This window comes from Tinamus guttatus, unplaced genomic scaffold (assembly GCF_059628265.1).
Source record: "Tinamus guttatus ecotype Peru unplaced genomic scaffold, ASM5962826v1 Tinamus_guttatus_pri_ptg000869l, whole genome shotgun sequence".
Lineage (NCBI taxonomy): Eukaryota > Metazoa > Chordata > Aves > Tinamiformes > Tinamidae > Tinamus > Tinamus guttatus.
The window spans coordinates 25,258-43,588 of record NW_028289403.1 but is presented as its reverse complement, the minus strand read 5'-3'; the positions used below and the strand labels follow the sequence as shown (position 1 = coordinate 43,588).

At 64.9% G+C, this 18,331-nt stretch overlaps 2 protein-coding genes and 1 long non-coding RNA gene across 3 annotated transcripts; all 3 read left to right on the top strand.

Moving 5' to 3' along the window:
• The first annotated feature begins 2,041 nt into the window (after window positions 1–2,041).
• LOC148591293 (uncharacterized) lies at window positions 2,042–2,860 on the top strand. Its single transcript, XR_015914093.1, has 2 exons — window positions 2,042–2,095; window positions 2,735–2,860. It is a non-coding gene; the product is annotated as an uncharacterized LOC148591293 (long non-coding RNA).
• A 1,108-nt stretch (window positions 2,861–3,968) lies between these two features.
• Window positions 3,969–11,998, top strand: SLC39A7 (solute carrier family 39 member 7). Its single transcript, XM_088537868.1, has 6 exons — window positions 3,969–3,995; window positions 4,064–4,232; window positions 5,200–5,322; window positions 5,403–5,537; window positions 9,322–9,518; window positions 11,750–11,998. Exons 2-6 carry the CDS (start codon window positions 4,067–4,069, stop codon window positions 11,996–11,998), a joined length of 870 nt encoding a protein of 289 aa, XP_088393994.1. The 5' UTR covers window positions 3,969–3,995; window positions 4,064–4,066.
• A 2,199-nt stretch (window positions 11,999–14,197) lies between these two features.
• On the top strand, window positions 14,198–18,260 carry HSD17B8 (hydroxysteroid 17-beta dehydrogenase 8). Its single transcript, XM_088537867.1, has 9 exons — window positions 14,198–14,234; window positions 15,442–15,659; window positions 15,754–15,870; window positions 15,952–16,047; window positions 16,135–16,220; window positions 16,321–16,405; window positions 16,508–16,550; window positions 16,626–16,700; window positions 18,194–18,260. Exons 1-9 carry the CDS (start codon window positions 14,198–14,200, stop codon window positions 18,208–18,210), a joined length of 774 nt encoding a protein of 257 aa, XP_088393993.1. The 3' UTR covers window positions 18,211–18,260.
• The last annotated feature ends 71 nt before the right edge of the window (window positions 18,261–18,331 follow it).

Here is an 18,331-nt window from a genome sequence, read left to right as displayed (position 1 = left end):
CCCCCATGTCCCCCCCACCCCCATGTCCCCCCCATGTCCCCCCCACCCCCATGTCCCCCCCCATCCCATTGTCCCCCCCCCATGTCCCCCCTCCCCATCCATTGTCCCCCCCCCCCGCCGTGTCCCCATGTCACCCCCCCTGGCCCCACCCCCACCCCAAAGTCCCCCCCCTCCAATTCCCCCCCATAAATCCCCCTCCCCCCAGTCAAATGCCCCCCCTCCCCCCCATGTCCCCCCCCAATGTCCCCTCGACCCTCCCCCCATGTCCCCATGTCCCCCCCCATGTCCCTGTCCCCACTCGTGTCCCCCCCGTGTCCCCCTGACCCCCCGTTGTCCCCATGTCCCCCCATGTTTCCATGTCCCCCCCGTGTCCCCATTTTGTCCCCCACGTCCCCCCATGTCCCCATATCCCTCTGTGTCCCCATGACCCCCCGTGTCCCCATGTCCCCGTGTCCCCACATGCCCCCCATCCCTGTGTCCCCTCGTGTCCCTATGTCTCCTGTTCCCCCATGTCCCCCCGTGTTTCCGTGTCCCCTCCATGTCCCCCCCACGTCCCATATCCCTCTGTGTCCCCGTGTCCCCCCCATGTCCCCTCTCCCTGCCCCGTGTCCCCGTGTCCCCCCATCCCCGTGTCCCCATGACCCCCCGTCGTGTCCCCCCCGTGTCCCCCCATGTCCCCATGTCCCCCCGTGTCCCATGTGCCCCCCCGCGTCCCCATGTCCCCCCCCAAGTGTCCCCATACCCCCCACCGTGTCCCCCCATGTCCCCGTGTCCCCCCTCTGTCTCCATGTCCCTGTGCATCCCCCCATGTCCCCATTTCCTCCCCGTGTCCCCTCGTGTCCCCCCCCGTGTCCCCATGCCCCCTGTTCCCCCCCATGTCCCCATATCCCTCTGTGTCCCCGTGTCCCTCCGTTGTGTCCCCCTCTCCCTGCCCCGTGTCCCCATGTGTCCCCATGTCCCCCCCAAGTGTCCCCATACCCCCCACCGTGTCCCCCCATGTCCTCGTGTCCCCCCCGTGTCCCCATGTCCCCTGTTCCCCCCATGTCTCCCCGTGTCCCCATATCCCTCTGTGTCCCCGTGTCCCCCCCATGCCCCCCCATCCCCGTGTCCCCCCCGTGTCCCCATGTCCCCCGTGTCCCATGTCCCCCCCCAAGTGTCTCCATACCCCCCACCGTGTCCCCCCCATGTCTCATGTCCCCCCCGTGTCCCCATGTCCCCTGTTCCCCCATGTCCCCATATCCCTCTGTGTCCCCGTGTCCCTCCGCTGTGTCCCCCTCTCCCCACCCCTTGTCCCCCGTGTCCCCATGTCCCCATGTCCCTCCATGTGCCCCCGTGCTTCCGCGTCCCCCCCATGTCCCCATGTCCCCTCCCTGTCCCTTCCATGTCCCCATATCCCTCTGTGTCCCCGTGTCCCTCCGCTGTGTCCCCCTCTCCCCGCCCCGTGTCCCCATGTCCCCATGTCCCCATGTCCCCACGTGCCCCCCCGTGTCCCCATGTCCCCATGTCCCCCCATCCCCATGTTCCCCCGGTGTCCCCCCCATGTCCCCATGTCCCCCCTACGTCCCCATGTCCCCCCCATCCCCATGTCCCCCCCCCAAGTGTCCCCATGTCCCCCCCCGTGACCCCCCCGCCCCGCCCCCGTGGCCCCGCCCCCTCACCGCGGTCACTGTCTCCCATCCCGCGCAGCCGCCGCCGCCTCCGGGGGGGCTCCGGGCTCCGCCGCCCCCCGCCCCCCCCCTCCCTCCCGCCCTCCCGCCCTCCTCCGCCCGGGGCTCGGGGCCTGCACCGGCCGCCGCCGCCTGCGCTCCCGGCGGCCCCCGCGCGCCGCTCCCGGCGGCCCCCGCGCGCCGCCCGCCCGCCCGCGCCCGGCCCCAACATGGCGCCGCCCGCGGCCAACATGGCGCCGCCCGCCTGTACGGCCCCCTTGCGCCGTGGGCGGCGCCATGTTGGCCGCGGGCGGCGCCATGTTGGCCGCGGGCGCTTCCCCCCCCCTCCCCGTTTCCCTCCTCCCCGCGGGCTCTCGCGAGATCGCGGCGAGCCGGGGGGCGGGGCCGCGGTGCCACGTCGGGCTCGGAGCTAACGGAGCGCGCGGACGGTGAGGCCCCCCCCCCCTCCCCCTCCGCCCGCCCCGGGAGCCGCTCTAGCCGCCGTCTCGCTGCTCCCGGGGCCCCGCGACCATAGAGAGCGCGCGGGACCTCCCGGGGCGGGCGGGAAGGGGGGGCCCTCTAGCCCCCCGCGCTGCCCTCTCTATGGCGGGGGGAGGAGGGGCGCAGTCTCTATGGTGGTCTGTAGTGGGGGCCGCTCTGGTGCCTTTTCCCCAGCTCTATGGTGTGACACCCCCTCCGCCCCCCCCCGGTGCCGCTCTGGAGTCTCTTCCTTGTCTCTATGGTACAACCCTTTCTGCCGCTCTGGTGCCTTTTGTGCATCTTTATGGTTGACCAATGGTGCTTGTTGCCCGTCTCTATGGTTTGACCAATGGTGCCGCTCTGGTGCATTTTCCTCATCTCTATAGTGCATTTCCCATTGCCGCTCTGGTACCTCTTCCCCATCTCTATGGTATGACCCCCTGATGCCGCTCTGGTCCCTCTTTCCTTCCATCTCTATGACCCAACCTACTGGTGCCACCCAAGTCCTCCCCGCTCTGTCTCTATGACCAAGGCGCCGCTCCGGACCCTCACGTAGCCGTCTCTATGGTGCAACTCATTGGTGCCGCTCTGTCTCCTCTTCCCTTCAGCTCTTTGGTATGACCTCTCGGTGCTCCTCTAGACCCCCAACCCAGCAGCTCTATGGTAGGACCAAGAGCGCCGCTCTAGGCCCTCCCGCCTCTATGGTATGACCCGCTGGCGCCACTCTGGACCCCCGTCCCCTTGTCTCGCTGGTTTGGCCCATGGGATCCGGTACGTGGTGCCACGGCGGCCGCGAGGCTCCGCCCCCGGCGTGGGCGGGGCTTGACGCCACCTCTCCCCGGCAGGGACGTCAAGATGGTGACGACGCGGGGCCCGTCGGGGCTCCCCGGTGGCCTCGTGGCCGCCATCTTGGCCGCCCTCCTGCTCCCGGCCGCGTCCTCGCATGGGGACGGCCACCAGGACGTGTACCAGGGCCACCAAGAGCACCATGGCCATGGGGACATCTACCATGGCCACAAAGACCTGCATGGCCATGGGGACATGTATCATGGCCACCAAGAGCACCATGGGGACATCCACGATGGCCACAAAGACCTGCATGGCCATGGGGACATGTATGATGGGCACCAAGAGCACCATGGGGACATCCACGATGGCCACAAAGACCTCCATGGCCATGGGGACATGTATGATAGGCACCAAGAGCACCATGGGGACATCCATGATGGCCACAAAGACCTCCATGGCCATGGGGACATGTATGATGGGCACCAAGAGCACCATAGCCATGGGGACATGGACCATGGCCACAAAGACCTCCATGGCCATGGGGACATCGACCATGGTCACCACGGCCACCGGGACCCTCATGAGCATGGGGACATCTACCATGGCCACCAAGAGCACCATAGGCATGGGGACATCCACCATGGCCACAAAGACCTCCATGGCCATGGAGACATCTACCATGGCCACCATGCCCATGGGGACGTCCACCATGGCCACCATGGCCACCAAGACCACCATGCCCATGGGGACGGCCACGGTGGCCACCATGGCCACCATGCCCATGGGGACGTCCACCATGGCCACCACAGCCATGGGGACATCTACCACAGCCACCAAGACCACCATGCCCATGGGGACGTCCACCATGGCTACCATGGCCACCATGGCCACCATGCCCATGGGGACGTTTACCATGGCCCCCATGGCCATCAAGACCACCATGCCCATGGGGATGTCCACCATGACCACCATGGCCACCATGGCCACCATGCCCATGGGGACATCTACCACGACCAAGACCGCCACAACGTCCCCGCGCCCGAGCGCCCGCAGCAGGACCGGTTGCAGCTCTGGCTTCAGGTGAGCGCGTCCCCTTCCCGCTCCCCGCCATGTCCCCAAGCGCCACCAACGTCCCCGTGTCCCCGCAGGCCATGGGGGCCACCTTGGTCATCAGCGGCGCTCCCTACCTCATCCTCTTCCTCATCCCGGTGGAGTCCAACGCGCCGCAGCACCGGGCGCTCCTCAAGGTCCTCCTGAGCTTCGCGGCCGGTGGCCTCTTGGGTGACGCCTTCTTGCACCTCATCCCCCACGCGCTGGGTGAGTTGGGGACAGCGTTGGGGACACCGGTGGGGGACACGGGGGGAGGTGACGCGTCCTCGTGGTGTCCTCCTTGCAGTGTCCCATGCGCATCACGGTGACGGGCATGCGGCGCACGCGCACGCCGGGGGACACGGGCACTCGCACCAAGGTGGGTCGGGGACGTGGTGGCACCGGGGGGATGATGGTGGCACTGGGAGGGACGTGGTGGCACCAGGGAGGATGTGATAGGGCCAAGGGGGATGGTGGTGGCACCGGGAGGGGACATGATGGGGCTAAGGGGGACATGGTGGCACCAAGGGGGATGATGGTGGCACCAAGGGGGACATGGTGGGGCCAAGGGGAATGATGGTGGCACGGGGAGGGGACATGATGGTACCAAGGGGGATGATGGTGGCACCGGGGGGGACATGATGGCACTGGGGGGGGACACAGTGGGGCCAAAGGGGACATAATGGGACCAAGAGGGGTGATGGTGGCACCAAGGGGGACATGGTGGGGCCAAGGGGGACATGATGGTGGCACTCGGGGGGCCGTGGTGGCATTGGCGGGGGCATGGTGGCACCGAGGGGGACATAGTGGGACCAAGGGGGACCTGATGGGGCCAAGAAAATGATGGTGGTACCGGTGGGGACACGGTGGCACCGAGGCAGGACCTGATGGGGCCAAGGAGGATGATGGTGGCACCAGAGGGGGCAGCGGTGGCACCAGGGGGGACATGGTGGCATTGAGGGGGACATGGTGGGGCCAAAGGGGATGGTGGTGGCACCAGAGAGGGGTGGTGGTGACACCTAAGGAGACATGGTGGCATTGGGGGGGACCCGATAGGGCCAAGGAGGATGATGGTGGCACCAGGAGACACATGGTGGCACCAGGGGGACAAACGACGGTACCGGGAGGGGACAAATGATGGCAGTGACACCCTGGGGACACCGGCGGGTGGCCCTGTCCCCTGCTGTCCCCATAGGTGACGAGCACGCGCGCGTGCTGGCCGTGGGCATGTGGGTCCTCGCGGGCATCGTGGCCTTCCTGGTGGTGGAGAAGTTCGTGCGTCACGTCAAGGGTGGCCACGGCCACGGTCACAGCCACGGTACGTCCCCGCCACCCGCGTTGTCACCATCCCCGTGGTGACAACGGGGGTCCCAGCGCGCCCGTCACCCCGTCCCGCAGCGGCCAAGGCCAAGGGCAGCTCCAGCGAGGGCGAAGAGGAGGCCAAGAGAGAGGGGACACGGGACAGGAAGGCCACCAAGGGCCACGACGGCAAGAGGAGGAGCCGGGAGGGGACAAAAGCGCCCGAGGGGTCAGGTAGGGGACGCGGTGGCATCAGGGAGGGGACTTGGGGACACCGCGGGTGACGGCCTCATCCCTGGTGGCATCAAGGTGACTTGGGGACCCCATGGGTGACGTCCCCATTCCCAGTGGCATCAAGGTGACTTGGGGACCACGAGTGACGTCCCTGGTGGCATCAAGGTGACTTGGGGACAGTGGGTGATGACCCTGTCCTCGGTGGCATCAAGGTGACCTGGGGACCACGGGTGACATCCCCAGTGACATCAAGTCGACTTGGGGACACCGTGGGTGACATCTCCGTCCCCAGTGGCATCAAGGTGACTTGGGGACCGTGGGTGATGTACCTGGTGGCATCGAGGTGACTTGGGGACCCCATGGGTGACGTCCCCGTGCCCAGTGGCATCAAGGTGACTTGGGGACCACGGGTGACGTCCCTGGTGGCATCAAGGCGACTTGGGGACCCCATGGGTGACGTCCCCATCCCCAGTGGCATCAAGGTGACTTGGGGACCACGGGTGACGTCCCTGGTGGCATCGAGGCGACTTGGGGACCCCGTGGGTGACGTCCCCATCCCCAGTGGCATCAAGGTGACCTGGGGACCACGGGTGACATCCCCAGTGACGTCAAGGCGACTTGGGGACCCCGTGGGTGACATCTCTGTCCCCAGTGGCATCAAGGTGGCTTGGGGACTGTGAGTGACATCCCCAATATCACCAAGGCCACTTGAGGGCAGTAGGTGATGGCCCTGTCACCAGTGACATCAAGGTGACTTGGGGACCACGGGTGACGTCCCTGGTGGCATCAAGGTGACTTGGGGGCTGCGGGTGACGTCCCTATCCCTGGTGGCATCAAGGCGACTTGGGGACAGTGGGTGATGGCCCTGTCCCCGGTGGCATCAAGGTGACTTGGGGACACCACGGGGGATGCCCCCATCCCTCGTGGCATCAAGGCCCCTTGGGGACATCAGACATCTCCGGCGGCCCCTTGGGGACATCAGAGATCTCCGGCGGCCCCTTGGGGACGCCGCGGGTGACGTCCCCATCCCCACTGGCATCAAGAAGGTGCCTTGGGGACACCATGGGTGACATCCCCAATAGCATCAGGGCGTTTTGGGGACATTGTGGGTCATGTCTTCATCCCTGGTGGCATCAAGGCCCCTTGGGGACATCACATGTCTCCGGTGGCCCCTTGGGGACGCCGCGGTGACGTCCCCATCCCCAATGGCATCAAGGAAGGTGCCTTGGTGATGGCGCCTTGGGGACACCATCCCTGGTGGCATCAAGGCCCTTTGGGGACACCATGGGTGACATCCTCATCCCCATTGGCATCAAGGAAGATGCCTTGGGGACACCATCCCCAATGGCATCAAGGCCCCATGGGGACATCAGACGTCTCTGGTGGCCCCTTGGGGACATCAGAGATCTCCGGTGGCCCCTTGGGGACGCCGCGGGTGACGTCCTTGTCCCCAATGGCATCAAAGAAGGTGCCTTGGGGACACCATGGGTGACATCACCATCCCCAATGGCATCAAGGCCCCTTGGGGACGCCATGGGTGACATCCTCATCCCCGTTGGCATCAAGGAAGATGCCTTGGGGACACCATCCCCAATGGCATCAAGGCCCCTTGGGGACACCATAGGTGACATCCTCATCCCCGTTGGCATCAAGGAAGGCACCTTGGTGATGGCGCCTTGGGGACACCATCCCTGGTGGCATCAAGGCCCCTTGGGGACATCACACGTCTCCAGTGGCCCCTTGGGGATGCCGCGGGTGACGTCCCCGTCCATGGTGGCATCAAGGCCCCTTGGGGACATCACACGTCTCTGGTGGCCCCTTGGGGACGCCGTGGGTGATGCCCCCATCCCTGGTGGCATCAAGGCCCCTTGGGGACATCAGATGTCTCCGGTGGCCCCTTGGGGACACCACGGGTGATGCCCCCATCCCTGGTGGCATCAAGGCCTCTTGGGGACACCGTGGGGTGCCTTGGGGACACCATCCCCAATGGCATCAAGGCCCTTGGGCCCCAATGGCATCAAGACGTCTCTGGTGGCCCCTTGGGGACATCACACGTCTCTGGTGGCCCCTTGGGGACATCAGAGATCTCCGGTGGCCCCTTGGGGACGCCGCGGGTGACGTCCTTGTCCCCAATGGCATCAAGGCACCTTGGGGACACCACGGGTGATGCCCCCATCCCCATTGGCATCAAGGAAGGCGCCTTGGGGACGCCATGGGTGACATCACCATCCTCAATGGCATCAAGGCCCCTTGGGGACATCAGACGTCTCCGGTGGCCCCTCGGGGACGCCGCGGGTGACGTCCCCGTCCCGGGTGGCATCAAGGCACCTTGGGGACACCATGGGTGATGTCCCCATCCCCATTGGCATCAAGGAAGGCGCCTTGGGGACGCCATGGGTGACATCACCATCCTCAATGGCATCAAGGCCCCTTGGGGACATCAGACGTCTCCGGTGACCCCTCGGGGACGCCGCGGGTGATGCCCCCATCCCTGGTGGCATCAAGGATGGTGACTTGGGGCATCATGGTTGACATCCCCAGTGGCATCAAGGCCCCTTGGGGACATCACACGTCTCCGGTGGCCCCTTGGGGGCACCATGGGTGACGTCCCCATCCCCCTTGGCATCAAGGAAGGCACCTTGGGGCCATCATGGGTGACATCCCCACTAGCATCAAGGCGTTTTGGGGACATTGTGGGTCATGTCTTCATCCCTGGTGGCATCAAGGTCCCTTGGGGACACCAGACGTCTCCGGTGGCCCCTTGGGGACGCCGCGGGTGACGTCCTTGTCCCCAATGGCATCAAGGCCCCTTGGGGACATCAGACGTCTCCGGTGGCCCCTTGGGGACGCCGCGGGTGACGTCCCCGTCCCGGGTGGCATCAAGGCACCTTGGGGACACCACGGGTGATGCCCCCATCCCCATTGGCATCAAGGAAGGCGCCTTGGGGACGCCATGGGTGACATCACCATTCCCAATGGCATCAAGGCCCCTTGGGGACATCAGATGTCTCCGGTGGCCCCTTGGGGACACCACGGGTGATGCCCCCATCCCTGGTGGCATCAAGGCCTCTTGGGGTCACCGTGGGGTGCCTTGGGGACACCATCCCCAATGGCATCAAGGCCCTTGGGCCCCAATGGCATCAAGACGTCTCTGGTGGCCCCTTGGGGACATCAGAGATCTCCGGTGGCTCCTTGGGGACGCCGCGGGTGACGTCCCCATCCCCACTGGCATCAAGAAGGTGCCTTGGGGACACCATGGGTGACATCCCCAATAGAATCAAGGCGTTTTGGGGACATTGTGGGTCATGTCTTCATCCCTGGTGGCATCAAGGCCCCTTGGGGACATCACACGTCTCTGGTGGCCCCTTGGGGACGCCGTGGGTGATGCCCCCATCCCTGGTGGCATCAAGGCCTCTTGGGGACACCGTGGGGTGCCTTGGGGACACCATCCCCAATGGCATCAAGGCCCTTGGGCCCCAATGGCATCAAGACGTCTCCGGTGGCCCCTTGGGGACATCAGACGTCTCCGGCAGCCCCTTGGGGACATCAGAGATCTCCGGTGGCCCCTTGGGGACGCCGCGGGTGACGCCCCCATCCCCACTGGCATCAAGAAGGTGCCTTGGGGACACCATGGGTGACATCCCCAATAGCATCAAGGCGTTTTGGGGACATTGTGGGTCATGTCTTCATCCCTGGTGGCATCAAGGCCCCTTGGGGACATCAGAGATCTCCGGTGGCCCCTTCGGGGACGCCGCGGGTGACGTCCCCGTCCCCCCCCCGGCAGCCATGCAGGTGTCCGGGTACCTCAACCTGGCGGCCGACGTGGCGCACAACTTCACGGACGGGTTGGCCATCGGCGCGTCCTTCGCCGCGGGGACCGGCGTGGGGACGGTGACGGCGCTCACGGTGCTGCTGCACGAGGTGCCCCACGAGGTGGGCGACTTCGCCATCCTCGTGCAGGCCGGATGCAGCAAGCGGAAGGTGACACTGGTGGTGGCACCGCGGGGACGTGGCGAGGGGGGTGATGGTGGCACCTAAGGGGACGTGGTGGCACCAGAGGGGGGGGTGGTGGCATCTAAGGGGGCAGTGGTGGCATCTAAGGTGACTTGGTGGGGCCAAGGGGGATGATAGTGGCACCAGAGGAGGTGGTGGTGGCACCTAAGGGAACGTGGTGGCACCAGAGGGGGCGGTGGTGGCATCTAAGGGGACATGGTAGCATTGGGGGGGACATGGTGGGGTCGGGGGGGATGATGGTGGCACCAGGGAGGATGATGGTGGCACTGGGGAGGGCGGTGGTGGCACCTAAGGGGACATGGTGGGGCCAAGGGAGATGATGGTGGCACCACGGGGGATGATGGTGGCACTGAGGAGGACCTGGTGGCACCAGAGGGGATGATGGTGGCACTGGGGGGGATGGTGGTGGCACCAGGGGGGATGATGGTGGCACCAGAGGGGGCGTTGGTGGCATCTAAGGGGACATGGTGGGGCCAAGGGGGATGATGGTGGCACCTGCGGGGACATGGTGGTACCAGAGGGGACATGGTGGCGCTGGGGGAGACGTGGTAGCACCAGGGGGGACATGGTGGGGCCAAAGGGGACGGTGGTGGCAGCAGTGGGGATGATGGTAGCACCAGATGGGGCGATGGTGGCACCTAAGAGGACATGGTGGCATTGGGGGGGACATGATGGGGTCGAGGGGGATGATGGTGGCACCGGGGGGATGATGGTGGCACTGGGGAGGGCGGTGGTGGCACCTAAGGGGACATGGTGGCACCAGAGGGGGCGGTGGTGGCATCTAAGGGGGCAGTGGTGGCATCTAAGGGGACATGGTGGGGCCAAGGGGGATGATGGTGGCACCAGAGGGGGTGGTGGTGGCACCTGTGGGGACATGGTGGGGCCAAAGGGGACAGTGGTGGCACCAGGGGGGATGATGGGGCCAAAAGGGACAGTGGTGGCACCGGGAGGGACGTGGGGACATTGCGGGGGGGGACGTGGTGGCATCGGGGGGGATGATGGTGGCACCAGAGGGGGCGGTGGTGGCACCTAAGGGGACATGGTGGCATCTAAGGGGACATGATGGGGCCAAAGGGGATGATGGTGGCACCAGGGTGGCCATGTCAAGGGATGGCCATATTGGAGGGCAGCCATATTGGGGGGCAGCGCCATTGGAGGGCGGCCATATTGGGGAGCAGCCATATTGGAGGGTGGCCATATTGGAGTGCAGCCATATTGGGGGGTGGCCATATTGGAGGGCGGCCATATTGGGGGGCATCCATATTGGAGGGCAGCCCCATTGGAGGGTAGCCATGTGGGGGGCATCCATGTCAGGAGGCAGCCATATTGGGCGGCGGCCATATTGGAGAGCAGCCATGTTGGGAGGCAGCAATGTGGGGGGCAGCCATGTCAGAGGGCGGCCATATTTGGAGGTGGCCATATTGGAGGGCAGCCATGTGGGGGGCAGCCATGTCGAAGGGCAGCCATATTGGAGGGCAGCCATGTTGCGGGGTGGCCATATTGGAGAGCAGCCATATTGGGGGGCATCCATATTGGAGGGCAGCCATGTCGGGGGGCAGCCATATTGGGGAGCAGCCGTATTGGAGGGCGGCTATATTGGAGGGCAGCCATGTCGGGGGGCGGCCATATTGGAGGGCAGCCATGTTGCGGGGTGGCCATATTGGAGAGCAGCCATATTGGGGGGCATCCATATTGGAGGGCAGCCATGTCGGGGGGCAGCCATATTGGAGGGCAGCCATATTGGAGGGCAGCCATATTGGAGGGCAGCCATATCAGGAGGCATCCATGTTGGAGGGCAGCCATGTCAGGGGGCAGCCATATTGGAGGGCAGCCATGTCGGGGAGCATCCATATTGGAGGGCAGCCATATTGGAGGGCAGCCATGTTGGGGGGCAACCATGTCGGGAGGCAGCCATTTTGGAGGGCAGCCATATTGGAGGGCAGCCATATTGGAGGGCAAGCATGTTGGGGAGCAGCCATGTTGAGGGACAGCCATATTGGAGGGCAGCCATGTTGGAGGGCAGCCATGTCGGGGTCAGCCACGTCGGGGGGCGCCCATGTTGGGGCGCAGCCATGTGGGAGGCAGCCATATTGGAGAACAGCCACATCGGGAGGCAGCCATATTGTGCGGCGGCCATATTGAAGACCACCCCATCAGAGCCCGCCCATCCCTAATCTCACCCCCTTCCCCCCTTCCAGGCCATGCGGCTTCAACTAGTCACAGCCCTGGGCGCCCTGGCCGGGGCCGCCTGCTCCCTCCTGGCCGGCGGCGGCGGCGCCGCCCCCTCGTGGGTGCTGCCCTTCACGGCCGGCGGCTTCATCTACGTGGCGAGCGCGTCGGTGCTGCCCGAGCTGCTGCGCGACGCGGCGCCGCTGCCCGCCCTGCTGCAGCTGCTGGCCCTGCTGGCCGCCGTGGCCATCATGGCCGCCATCGCCCTCTACGAGTAGCCGGGGGGGCGGGGCTTAGGGGAGGGGGCGGGGCTTAGGTGAGGGGCTTGAGGGGGCGGGGCTTAAGGGAGAGGAGGGGCGTAAAAGGAACAGGGAGGGGCATAAAGGAGCGTGAAGGGGGAGGGGTGTAAAGGAAAGGGGGAGGGGCATGAAGAAGGGGAGGGGCATAAAGAAGGGAGGGGCGTAAAGGGAACAGGGAGGGGCATAAAGGAGCGTGAAGGGGAGGGGTGTAAAGAAAAGGGGGCGGGGCATAAAGGGGGAGGGGCGTAAAGGAAACGGGCATAAAGGAGCATGAAGAGGGAGGGGTGTAAAGAAAAGGGGAGGGGTGTAAAGAAGGGGGAGGGGCATAAAGAAGCGTGAAGGGGGAGGGGTGTAAAGAAAAGGGGGCGGGGCTTAAGGGAGGGGAGGGACGTAAAGGGAACGGGGAGGGGCATAAAGGAGCGTGAAGGGGGAGGGGTGTAAAGAAAAGGGGGAGGGGCATGAAGAAGGGGAGGGGCGTAAAGAAAGGGGAGGGGCGTAAAGGGAACAGGGAGGGGCATAAAGGAGGGTGAAGGGGAGGGGTGTACAGAAAGGGGGCGGGGCATAAAGGGGGAGGGGCGTAAAGGAAACGGGCATAAAGGAGCATGAAGAGGGAGGGGTGTAAAGAAAAGGGGAGGGGTGTAAAGAAGGGGGAGGGGCATAAAGGAGCGTGAAGGGGGAGGGGTGTAAAGAAAAGGGGAGGGGTGTAAAGAAGGGGGAGGGGCATAAAGGAGCGTGAAGGGGGAGGGGTGTAAAGAAAAGGGGGCGGGGCATAAAGGGGGAGGGGCGTAAAGGGAACAGGCATAAAGGAGCATGAAGAGGGAGGGGTGTAAAGAAAAGGGGAGGGGCTTAAGGGAGGGGCGTAAAGGGAACAGGGAGGGGCATAAAGGAGCGTGAAGGGGGAGGGGCGTAAAGAAGGGGGAGGGGCGTAAAGGGAACAGGGAGGGGCATAAAGGAGGGTGAAGGGGAGGGGTGTAAAGAAAAGGGGAGGGGCTTAAGGGAGGGGAGGGGCGTAAAGGGAACAGGGAGGGGCATAAAGGAGGGTGAAGGAGAAGGGTGTAAAGAAAAAGGGGAGGGGCATAAAGAATGGGAGGGGCATAAAGAAGGGGAGGGGCATAAAGGGGAGGGGCGTGAAGAAAGGGGAGGGATGTAAAGTGGATGTAAAAAAGGGGGAGGAGCGTAAAGAAGGACGTAAAGAAGGAGGAAGGGGCGTAAAGGGGGAGGGGCTTAAAGGGGGTATAAAGAAGGGGAGGGGCATGAAGGGGAGGGGCATAAAGAAAAGGGGAGGGGCATAAAGAAAGTGGGTGTAAAAGAGGGGGAGGAGTGTAAAGAAGGGCATAAAGGAGGAGGAGGGCATAAAGAAAAGGGGGAGGGGCATAAGGGGGGTATAAAGAAGGGGGAGGGGCATAAAGAAAAGGGAGGGGCATAAAGAAAAAGGGGAGGGGCATAAAAGAAATGGGGCATAAAGAAGGGAGGGGCATAAAGAAAAGGGGAGGGACAAAGAAAAAGGGGAGGGGCATAAAGAAAAGGGGGAGGGACATAAAGGAGTGTAAAGCAGGGGGAGGAGCATAAAGAAAGTGGGTGTAAAGAAGGGGAGGAGCATAAAGAAGGGCATAAAGAAAAGGGGAGGGGCTTAAGGGGGAGGACAAAGAAGGGGAGGGGCATAAAGAAAAGGGATGTAAAGAAGGGGGAGGGGACATAAAGGAGAGGAGAATGTAAAGGGGCGGTGCTTGAATGAAGGGGGAGGGGCATAAAGAAAAAGGGGAGGGGCATAAAGAAGGGGAGGGGCATAAAGGAGGGACATAAAAAAGGGGGGACGGTTAATGGGGGGGTCCAGTTTACCCACAATCCCCCCCGCTTTGGACCAAAGGGATATTGGAGAGGGTGGGGGTAGGTTGGAATTTTTTAAGAAAAAGGAAAAAAAAACAACCCAAGAATGTAGCAGATTGCGTCATTAGTTGAATAAATGATAAAGGCGGAGCCGAGCGCGTGATGAGAGCCGGGAAAAGGGGGGAAAAAAGCGGGAAAAGGGGAAAAAAAGCGGGAAAAGGGGAAAAAAAAGCGGGAAAAGGGATGCTTGGAGGAATGACCATAGAGACCGCGGAGGACTTGGCATGGAGACGGCGCGGCCGCGGGGCTCGCGTCCGGTGGCGGGTGGCTTCCGCTTCCGGCCGCGGCGTCATGGGGGGCCTGGGCGCGGCGCTCGCGCTGGTCACAGGTGGCGCCGGGGGGGGAGGGTCACGTGGGGCGGGGATCCCTTTGTGACGTCATGGGGTGCCCGGGAAAGGGGGTCACGTGGGGCGGGGAATCCCCTTGTGGGGAGGGGGGCGTGGGATCCCCTGTGACGTAGATCGCGTTCGGGTGGGGGGGGGGAGCCGCCGGAGATCACGTGGGACGTTCGAGGGGGGCGGAGTCCCGGGGGGCAGGGGCGCCCCCCGGTTCCTATTGGTGGAGAAGTCCCACGTGGGGCGCTGTGGGGCGGGGCACGGGGGTCCCCAGTGGGTGACAAGGGGTCACAGGGGGTGGGGGGTCCCCAATAGGGTGACAAAGATCCATGTGGGGTGACAGGGGGGTCCCCAATAGGGTGACAAGGGGTGACAAGGGCCCATGTGGGATGACAGGAGGGTCCCCAATAGGGTGACAAGGACCCACATAAGGTGGGGATGTCCCCAATAGGGTGACAAGGGGTGACAAGAGCCCATGTGGGATGACGGAGGGGTCCCCAATAGGGTGACAAGGACCCACATAGGGTGGGGTGTCCCCAAGGGGTGACAAGGACCCAGATAGGCTGCGGTGTCCCCAATAGGGTGACAAGGGCCCATTTGGGATGACCGGGGGTGTCCCCAATAGGGTGACAAAGACCCACATAGGGTGGGGGTGTCCCCAATAGGGTGACAGGGGCTCACATGGAATGACTGGGGGTGTCCCCAAAAGGGTGACAAGGACGCACAGGGAATGGGTGGGGGTCCCCAAGAGGGTAACAAAGACCCACATAGGGTGGGGGGTCCCCAATAGGGTGACAAGGAGCCAGATAGGGTGGGGGGTCCCCAATGGGTGACAATGACCCACGTAGGATGACCGGGGGTGTCCCCAATAGGGTGACAAAGACCCACATAGGGTGGGGACGTCCCCAATAGGGTGACAAGGGGTGACAAGAGCCCATTTGGGATGACAGGGGGGTCCCCAAGAGGGTGACAAAGACCCACATAGGGTGGGGGGTCCCCAATGGGTGACAAGGAACCACATGGGAGGACCGGGGGTGTCCCCAATAGGGTGACAAGGACCCACATAGGGTGGGGGTGTCCCCAATAGGGTGACAAGGGGTGACAAGGACCCACGTGGGATGACTGGGGGGGGTCCCCGCCACCTGTGTCCCCGCCCCCAACCCCGCGGGTGACACCGGGTGACACCGGGTGACACGGCAGGCGGCGGCAGCGGCATCGGCCGCGCCGTGTGCGCCCGCCTGGCCGCCACCGGCGCCCGCGTCGCCGTCACCGACCTGGACGGGGCCGCGGCGGCCGCCACCGCGCGACACCTCCCGGCGGGTGACACCTCGGGGACACTTGGGGACGGCCACCACGCCGCCTTCGCCGCCGACGTGGCCTCGGCGCCCGACGTGGCCCGGCTCATGGAGCAGATCCAGGTGACGCGGGGGTGACAAGAACCCCCCCTCCCTGTCACTTTGTCACCTTGTCACTTTGTCACCTTGTCACCTTGTCGCTTTGTCACCCGTCCAGGCGCATTTCGGGTCCCCTCCCGGCGTGTGCGTGAGCTGCGCCGGTGTCACCCGCGACGCCTTCCTGCTACACCTGGCCGAGGGTGACTTCGACGAGGTCCTTCGCGTCAACCTCAAGGTGACACCGAGGGGACGAGGCCACCCCCGGGGGACCCCTCGGGGACACCCCCCGGAGCCTCCGCCTTGTCCCCGTCCCCAGGGGACCTTCCTGGTGACGCAGGCGGTGGCCCGAGCGCTGGTGGCGGCCGGGGCGCCCGGCGGCTCCATCGTCAACGTGGGCAGCATCGTGGGCAAGGTGAGGGGGTGTCACCGCGAGGGGACACCGAGGGGGGGGTGTCACCAAGGAGGGGGGTGACAATGAGGCGGTGACACCTTGTCACAGGTGGGTAACCTGGGCCAGGCCAATTACGCCGCGTCCAAGGCCGGCGTCGAGGGGCTCACGAGGACAAGCGCCAAGGAGCTGGCCCGGTAAGGGGGGGTGGTGGCGCGGTGTCACCCGGCGGTGTCACCCGGCGGTGTCACCCGCTGGTGTCACCCGCTGGTGTCACCCGGTGCTGATGTCACCCAGGTACGGGATCCGCTGCAACGCGGTGCTGCCCGGCTTCATCGCCACCCCCATGACGGCCAAGGTGCCCCCCAAGGTGCTGCAGAAGGTAAAGGGGCAGCTTGGGGACATTGGGGACACCTTGGGGACATTGGGGACATTGGGGACACCGGGGACACGTGGCACTGTCCCCCACTCCTTTTGTCCCCAGTTCGCAGGGTTGGTGCCACTCGGCCGCCTCGGGGACCCGGAGGGTGAGTGAGGGACAAGGTGGGGACACCTCGGTGGGGGACGCGCGGTTGTCACCGTGTCCCCGCGCTGTCCCCAAGAGGTGGCCGACGTCTGCGCCTTCCTGGCCTCCGAGCGCAGCCGCTACATCACGGGGGCCAGCGTGGAGGTGACAGGTGGGGACAACCCTGCGCAGGGACTCACTTTGTCCCTGTCACCTCCCTGGGGTCCCCCCCATTGGGATCCCTGCCCTTATTGGGGTCCTTGTCCCCATTGAGGTCCTTGTTCCCATTGGGGTCCCTGTCACCTCCCTGGGTCCCCCCATTGGGGTCCCTGTCACCTCCTTGGGGTCCGTGTCCCCAGTGAGGTCCCTGTCACCTCCCTGGGTCCCTCCATTGGGGTCCCTGTCCCCATTGGGGTCCCTGTCACCTCACTGGGGTCCCCCCCATTGAGGTCCCTGTCCCCATTGGGGTCCTTGTCCCCATTGGGGTCCCTGTCACCTCCCTAGGTCCCTCCATTGGGATCCCTGTCCCCCTTCGGGTCCCTGTCACCTCCCTGGGGTCCCCCCCATTGAGGTCCCTGTCCCCATTGGGGTCCTTGTCCCCATTGAGGTCTCTGTCCCCATTGGGGTCCCTGTCACCTCCCTGGGTCCTCCCCATTGGGGTCCCTGTCCCCATTGGGGTCCTTGTCACCTCCCTGGGTCCTTCCCATTGGGGTCCTTGTCCCCATTGGGGTCCCTGTCACCTCCCTGGGGTCCCCCCCATTGAGGTCCCTGTCCCCATTGGGGTCCTTGTCCCCATTGAGGTCTCTGTCCCCATTGGAGTCCTTGTCACCTCCCTGGGTCCCCCCCATTGGGGTCCCTGTCCCCATTGAGGTCCCTGTCCCCACTGGGGTCCCTGTCACCTCCCTGGGGTCCCCCCCATTGAGGTCCCTGTCCCCATTGGGGTCCTTGTCCCCACTGGGGTCCCTGTCACCTCCCTGGGGTCCCCCCCATTGAGGTCCCTGTCCCCATTGAGGTCCCTGTCCCCATTGGGGTCCCTGTCACCTCCCTGGGTCCCCCCCATTGGGGTCCTTGTCCCCATTGGGGTCCCTGTCACCTCCTTGGGGTCCCCCCCATTGGGGTCCCTGTCCCCATTGGGATCCCTGTCCCCATTGGGGTCCCTGCCACCTCCCTGGGTCTCCCCATTGGGGTCCTTGTCCCCATTGGGGTCCCTGTCCCCACTGGGGTCTCTGTCACCTCCCTGGGCTCCCCCTCATTGGGGTCCCTGTCCCCATTGGGGTCCTTGTACCCATTGGGGTCCCTGTCACCTCCCTGGGGTCCCCCTCATTGAGGTCCCTGTCCCCATTAGGGTCCCTGTCCCCCCATTCCCCTGTCCCCACCCGGTCCCCATCGTCCCAATGTCCTTGTCCCCTCGGGACCCTCGTGCCCCATCTCGGTGTCCCCATGTCCCCCATGTCCCCCATATCCCCCGTGTCCCTCAACGTCCCGATGTCCCCCCATGTCCCCCATGTCCCTCCGTGTCCCCCATGTCCCCCGTGTCCCTCCATGTCCCCCAATGTCCCCAAATGTCCCCATGTCCCTCGCTGTCCCCAAATGTCCCCCATGTCCCCATGTCCCCCGTGTCCCCCCATGTCCCCCAATGTCCCCATGTCCCCCCTTTTCCCACAGGGGGTCTCTTCATCTGACACCTCCGTCGCTTCCCCCCCCCCCCCAATAAACCGACACCGTGTGCACCCCCCCGTGTGACGTCATTCCCGCCGCGGGGGGGGGGGCGGGGACACTTGGTGACATCGGGTGCCCCCGGCG